The sequence below is a fragment of the Centroberyx gerrardi genome, chromosome 21 (genome assembly GCF_048128805.1).
Source record: "Centroberyx gerrardi isolate f3 chromosome 21, fCenGer3.hap1.cur.20231027, whole genome shotgun sequence".
Classification (NCBI taxonomy): domain Eukaryota; kingdom Metazoa; phylum Chordata; class Actinopteri; order Beryciformes; family Berycidae; genus Centroberyx; species Centroberyx gerrardi.
In genome coordinates this window covers 380452-388196 of record NC_136017.1, presented here as the reverse complement: position 1 = coordinate 388196, position 7745 = coordinate 380452, and the positions used below count along the sequence as shown (strand labels likewise).

General features: G+C 37.3%; 1 protein-coding gene across 1 annotated transcript in view; it reads left to right on the top strand.

The window, feature by feature from the left end:
* Positions 1-7057, top strand: part of tbx19 (T-box transcription factor 19) — a 16662-nt gene extending 9605 nt beyond the window's left edge. Inside the window, exons 5-10 of the mRNA XM_078291222.1 lie at positions 3339-3473; positions 3937-3998; positions 5318-5373; positions 6104-6256; positions 6532-6676; positions 6892-7057. Of these exons, the coding sequence (XP_078147348.1) occupies positions 3339-3473; positions 3937-3998; positions 5318-5373; positions 6104-6256; positions 6532-6676; positions 6892-7057 (717 nt within the window). The remainder of the gene's footprint in view (positions 1-3338; positions 3474-3936; positions 3999-5317; positions 5374-6103; positions 6257-6531; positions 6677-6891) is intronic.
* The last annotated feature ends 688 nt before the right edge of the window (positions 7058-7745 follow it).

Genomic DNA, 7745 nt, shown 5'->3' with positions numbered 1-7745 from the left:
TAAATGTGTATAGATGGTATAAATGTGTATAGAGGGTATAAATGTGTATAAATGTGTATAGAGGGTATAAATGTGTATAGAGGGTATAAATGTGTATAAATGTGTATAGAGGGTATAAATGTGTATAGATGGGTGTAGATGGTGTAGATGGTATAAATGTGTATAGAGGGTATAATTGTGTATAGATGGTATAAATGTGTATAGAGGGTATAAATGTGTATAGAGGGTATAAATGTGTATAGATGGTATAAATGTGTATAGAGGGTATAAATGTGTATAAATGTGTATAGAGGGTATAAATGTGTATAGATGGTATAAATGTGTATAGAGGGTATAAATGTGTATAGATGGTATAAATGTGTATAGAGGGTATAAATGTGTATAGATGGTATAAATGTGTATAGAGGGTATAAATGTGTATAGATGGTATAAATGTGTATAGAGGGTATAAATGTGTATAGATGGTATAAATGTGTATAGAGGGTATAAATGTGTATAAATGTGTATAGAGGGTATAAATGTGTATAGAGGGTATAAATGTGTATAGATGGGTGTAGATGGTGTAGATGGTATAAATGTGTATAGAGGGTATAATTGTGTATAGATGGTATAAATGTGTATAGAGGGTATAAATGTGTATAGAGGGTATAATTGTGTATAGATGGTATAAATGTGTATAGAGGGTATAAATGTGTATAGAGGGTATAAATGTGTATAGAGGGTATAAATGTGTATAGATGGGTATAAATGTGTATAGAGGGTATAAATGTGTATAGATGGTATAAATGTGTATAGAGGGTATAAATGTGTATAGATGGTATAAATGTGTATAGAGGGTATAAATGTGTATAGAGGGTATAAATGTGTATAGAGGGTATAAATGTGTATAGATGGTATAAATGTGTATAGAGGGTATAAATGTGTATAAATGTGTATAGAGGGTATAAATGTGTATAGAGGGTATAAATGTGTATAGAGGGTATAAATGTGTATAGATGGTATAAATGTGTATAGAGGGTATAAATGTGTATAAATGTGTATAGAGGGTATAAATGTGTATAGAGGGTATAAATGTGTATAGATGGGTGTAGATGGTGTAGATGGTATAAATGTGTATAGAGGGTATAATTGTGTATAGATGGTATAAATGTGTATAGAGGGTATAATTGTGTATAGATGGTATAAATGTGTATAGAGGGTATAAATGTGTATAGAGGGTATAAATGTGTATAGATGGTATAAATGTGTATAGAGGGTATAAATGTGTATAGATGGGTATAAATGTGTATAGAGGGTATAAATGTGTATAGATGGTATAAATGTGTATAGAGGGTATAAATGTGTATAGATGGTATAAATGTGTATAGAGGGTATAAATGTGTATAGAGGGTATAAATGTGTATAGATGGTATAAATGTGTATAGAGGGTATAAATGTGTATAGAGGGTATAAATGTGTATAGATGGTATAAATGTGTATAGAGGGTATAAATGTGTATAAATGTGTATAGAGGGTTTAAATGTGTATAGATGGGTGTAGATGGTGTAGATGGTATAAATGTGTATAGAGGGTATAATTGTGTATAGATGGTATAAATGTGTATAGATGGGTATAAATGTGTATAGAGGGTATAAATGTGTATAGAGGGTATAAATGTGTATAGAGGGTATAAATGTGTATAGATGGTATAAATGTGTATAGAAGGTATAAATGTGTATAGAGGGTATAAATGTGTATAGAGGGTATAAATGTGTATAGAGGGTATAAATGTGTATAGATGTGTATAGATGGGTATAAATGTGTATAGAGGGTATAAATGTGTATAGAGGGTATAAATGTGTATACAGGGTATAAATGTGTATAGAAGGTATAAATGTGTATAGAGGGTATAAATGTGTATAGAAGGTATAAATGTGTATAGATGGTATAAATGTGTATAGAGGGTATAAATGTGTATAGAGGGTATAAATGTGTATAGAGGGTATAAATGTGTATAGAAGGTATAAATGTGTATAGAGGGTATAAATGTGTATAGAAGGTATAAATGTGTATAGAGGGTATAAATGTGTATAGAGGGTATAAATGTGTATAGAGGGTATAAATGTGTATAGAAGGTATAAATATGTATAGAGGGTATAAATGTGTATAGAGGGTATAAATGTGTACAGATGGGTATAAATGTGTATAAATGTGTATAGAGGGTATAAATGTGTATAGAGGGTATAAATATGTATAGAGGGTATAAATGTGTATAGAAGGTATAAATGTGTATAGAAGGTATAAATGTGTATAGAGGGTATAAATGTGTATACAGGGTATAAATGTGTATAGAAGGTATAAATGTGTATAGAAGGTATAGAGGGTATAAATGTGTATAGATGGTATAAATGTGTATAGAAGGTATAAATGTGTATAGAGGGTATAAATGTGTATAGAGGGTATAAATGTGTATACAGGGTATAAATGTGTATAGAAGGTATAAATGTGTATAGAGGGTATAAATGTGTATAGAAGGTATAAATGTGTATAGAAGGTATAAATGTGTATAGATGGTATAAATGTGTATAGAAGGTATAAATGTGTATAGAGGGTATAAATGTGTATACAGGGTATAAATGTGTATAGAGGGTATAAATGTGTATAGAGGGTATAAATGTGTATACAGGGTATAAATGTGTATAGAAGGTATAAATGTGTATAGAGGGTATAAATGTGTATAGAGGGTATAAATGTGTATAGAAGGTATAAATGTGTATAGAAGGTATAAATGTGTATAGAGGGTATAAATGTGTATAGAAGTTATAAATGTGTATAGAGGGTATAAATGTGTATAGAAGGTATAAATGTGTATAGAGGGTATAAATGTGTATAGAAGGTATAAATGTGTATAGAGGGTATAAATGTGTATAGAAGGTATAAATGTGTATAGAGGGTATAAATGTGTATAGAGGGTATAAATGTGTATAGAGGGTATAAATGTGTATAGAGGGTATAAATGTGTATAGAGGGTATAAATGTGTATAGAAGGTATAAATGTGTATAGAGGGTATAAATGTGTATAGAGGGTATAAATGTGTATAGAGGGTATAAATGTGTATAGAGGGTATAGGTGGATAATGAATCTTGCATTCCTCACAGCTCAGTTTACTGCAGTGTTTCTGCACATGACTGATAATCAGCTTCTTGATATGAAGTTATGAAGACCAGCAGGTGATGGAAACCTGATGCTGAGGGTTTATCAATAAACCAGTTCAGACCAGACATGATGCTCAGATCTTTCTAGAAATGAAATGAAACTGAAGGACAGGTAATACTCTCTCTCTCTCTCTCTCTCTCAGATCATGTTGAACTCTCTCCATAAGTACGAGCCTCAGCTCCACATCGTGTGTGTTGGTTCTCGTCATCGTCTGGTTTCCAACATTTCCTTCAAAGAAACACAGTTCATCGCTGTTACGGCCTACCAGAACGAAGAGGTGCGCTCACACACACACACACACACACACACAACACAGCAGTGAACCTTTTCCATCTCGTTCCTCCTTGTTTGAAGTTGGTTTTATTTTGCTCAGTGGGATTTTCAGTCCAAAACTCAACACACACCGGATTGTGTGTTGAGTTTTGATTCTCTGTTGTGAAAACTGAGTCAGAGCGTCAGTAAGTTCTCACGCAGCCTGACTCATCAATAACTGATCACATTCCACTGATTTTGTCCAGTTGTTTTTGATTTAGCTAGCTTATCTACATAGTTCAGTCTTTAGTGTGAAGTATTCATTTATATAGTATTTGTTTATTTGCCCAGTGATAAAACATAAAAGTGAAGAGATAAAACAGAATAGTCAAACTGAAATGATGGTTTATAAAAATAATTTTATCATAAGTTACAAACTGATGATTTTATGGGATGAAGAATGAAACGATGAAGTGTTTCCTGTGCAGATCACGGCTCTGAAGATCAAGTACAACCCGTTCGCTAAAGCCTTCCTGGACGCCAAGGAGAGGTGGGACTGATGTAACCTGTCACGTCACGTCATGCTATGTCATTTGATGTTATGCTGTCATGTCATGTCACCTTATGTCACGTCATGTTATGTCATGTCATGTTATGTCATGTCATGTTAAGTCATGTCATGTTAAGTCTGTATAATGTATTATGAGTCTTCACACTCGGTCTCAGAAGTTTGTCGGTCAGGAAGCTGTTGGAGCTTTTAGAGAAGTTAGATTCAAAATATTTCCTGCATCAGTTTCCAGGCAGTGTGATGATGCAGCGCTGAGGAGTTTAAATGAAGTGAGCAGCCAGATTTCAACTGAAGAAACATTTGAACGCTTTACTGTGTGAAGTGTGTCAGGTTATCTCGTCAGTCTAAATATCTTAAAGCTCCATATTCTCCACTGTCCAGAGTCCATTCAAAGCTGTGTGTGTGGTGTCATGAACCAAAAACACTCTCAATCCATTTCTCCACGTTCATTTTCCAGCATCTCTCTGAGCCTTACCAAGAACAGGCCGTTTCTGTCTCCGTGTCTTTAAGGCTCATTAATATTCACGACCCTCTGTTCCGATCGGCTAACCGTTTCGAGAGCGAAACGTGAGACGCCGCGGCCCGGCGGCTACAGGTAGGGAAAACTCTCCGGTAATAAACGACGACGACCGCTCGACCGCTTTGAAAAAAACACTTTGTTAGTCTATTATTTCTTACAGAAATGATAATGAGCGAACCTTTGTGACGCCACAAAGTTACGGAAGTCCAAACGGCTCGTTTAGAGGCTCGCTTTTCTAATATGGATTGTGTGGATTTAGGTGCGACCTGTACTGCATGTTACTGAAAGAAAAGTAGTCAGAGAAATGACAGTCTGTTGACAAGCTGCTGCCTCAACTGTAAATGATATCTGAAGTTTACGTTAAGATTTTGTTAAAGCTTTATTTATCCAGAGGAAGCGGACGTTAACATGAACACACACAGGAAGTGTGGGAGTGAGTCGGGTCTAAAGCAGCAGACGCTTAGCGCTTAGCATTTCTCACCAGGATACCACAGGAAGTTAGCGTTAGCAGACGATTAGCAAGTCATTATCAGCTGCTCTGACCGGGTGGAGAGACAGTGTCAAGTGAGAGAGATTATGGTCACCACACACACACACACACAGCAGTATGTGACTTGTGTAATTGTATTTACACATATTTGATAAAATTATTAGCCTCTTTTATTGTTGAATTGCTTTTCTTACACTGTTAAGGCTGTGAACACACACACACACACATACACACACACACACACACACACACACACACACAGCGCTGACAGCGTTTCATTCATCCTCTCAGGAACCCAGGTGGGCGGAGCCTGCTGGAGTCTGAGAGTCGCGTCGGGATTCAACCCTGTGAGTAAAACCAGTTTAATATCATAAAAGAAATCAAATCAGATTAGAATAAAACCTCCAGTCTGACCAGTAAAAGCTCCAGAATGAACTAATATGTTCTATCTTCTCTCCTGACTGTGTGATGTGAACTAAACTAAACTGAACAGGCAGCAGCAGGGTTGTGTCGGTCGGAAGCTTTCTGCCTTTTTCTGCAGTTTATAGTGTGAAAACTAACTTAAATCTTATTTTATAAAATGAGAATAAAAGTATAAAATTGTAAATAAATGACTAATGTCTGAGGTTTTATGACTCATACAGCTGGGAACAAAGAGACAGCTGAAAAATACTAACTATTACTACAACTAATAATAATAATAATAATAACTGTAAAAAAAGAAGAGAAAAGGAAGGACTCACTGCAGACTCTGTATTACTGTAATGTATAAAAATACATTTCCAAATGCAAAAATACATCAGAGCATTTTAAAAGGAGATGTTTTAAATTGTTACATAATTCAGGTAAAACATTTTGAAACATTATTTAATGATGATAAATTTATATTTCTCTTTTTATTTCTATCCCAAATTAGAGTGGTATTAATGACAGAAATGCTGCATGTTTTCCTTACAAATACTGTATTGTAATATTCTATTCTAATAATTTAAATGATGTATTATACATGTATTTTTAAAATGATCAAATAGTTCATAAATATATGTAAATGTGTGTGTGTGTGTGTGTGTGTGTCAGGCTGGTCTCTGTGCTCAGGAGGGGGCGGGGCTTTCCCGTACGGAGGCGGTCTCCCTCTGACATCACATCACCATGGTTACAAACACCACGGTTACCCCGGGCGACACACACCTTACCCCCCCGCCTACCTGCCGCACCGCACACACTCCTCAGGTAGCGTGTGTGTGTGTGTGTGTGTGTGTTTTCTCTTTAAACTGCTAACGCATTTCCACCAAATATTCATGTTCTCTATTTTATATATTTATCTTTATATTTAGATTTTTTTAAATGTACAAATATTTTTTAGATTTATATAGAATTTAATAAAATGTTACATACCGGTATACAGCATGTCCACCAAGTATGTAGATATACTGTATTTCTATTCATGGTTTGTGTCAACAATCTATTGATTGATTTACATATTATATTTTCCTATCTGTCTGCAGTGTGTCTGTCTGACGGTGTCCAGGTGTTGGACAGCTGGACTAGCTCCTCCCCCCGCCCCGCCTCCTCATCTTCCTCCTCCTCCTCTTCCTCCTCCCATCACCTGACCAGCAGCGCTCCTCCCTCCCAACCTGCTGCTAACTCCAGGTAAGCCCCGCCCACAGCCTTATAAGGTCAGGTATCTCCAGCTAAGCCCCGCCCACCACCTTATAAGGTCAGTCATCTCCAGGTAAGCCCCGCCCACACCCTTATAAAGTAATTTATCTCCAGGTACAGCCCCACCTACAGCTTTATAAGGTAATGTTGTTTTGTGTGTGTGTGTGTGTGTGTGTGTGTGTGTGTGTGTGTGTGTGTGTTTTCAGTCAGTATCCCTGTCTGTGGACGGTTGGATGCAGCGAGCTAAGCCCCTCCCACTCTCCCTGCACCGTACTCCATGGACCAATCAGCAGCGAGAGCCTCATGCAGCCGCCCAATCATGGCCGGGTAGGCGGTGCCGGATGGCCACCTGGCCCCACCCACTCGTTCTGAGGAGGAATCTGATTGGCTGAATGGAAATGATTAAAACATAATTAACTCAAACAGGATGTGAACCAACGACCCCAACCAGCCTCGTTAACCAATCAGCTTCAAGTAAAACAGACACTACTGGTGAATACTGGTGGCTACTGGTAACTATTGGTGGCTACTGGTAACTACTGGTAACTATTGGTGGCTACTGGTAACTATTGGTGGCTACTGGTAACTATTGGTGGCTACTGGTAACTATTGGTGGCTACTGGTGGCTACTAGTGGCTACTGGTAACTATTGGTGGCTACTGGTAACCAGTCGTTGCCACTAGTGGCTACTGGTAACTACTGGTGGCTACTAGTAACTACTGGTAACTATTGGTGGCTACTGGTAACTACTGGTAACTATTGGTGGCTACTGGTAACTATTGGTGGCTACTGGTGGCTACTAGTGGCTACTGGTAACTATTGGTGGCTACTGGTAACCAGTCGTTGCCACTAGTGGCTACTGGTAACTACTGGTGGCTACTAGTAACTACTGCTGACTATTGGTGGCTACTGGTAACTACTGGTAACTATTGGTGGCTACTGGTAACTATTGGTGGCTACTGGTAACTACTGGTAACTATTGGTGGCTACTGGTAACTATTGGTGGCTACTGGTGGCTACTAGTGGCTACTGGTAACTATTGGTGGCTACTGGTAACCAG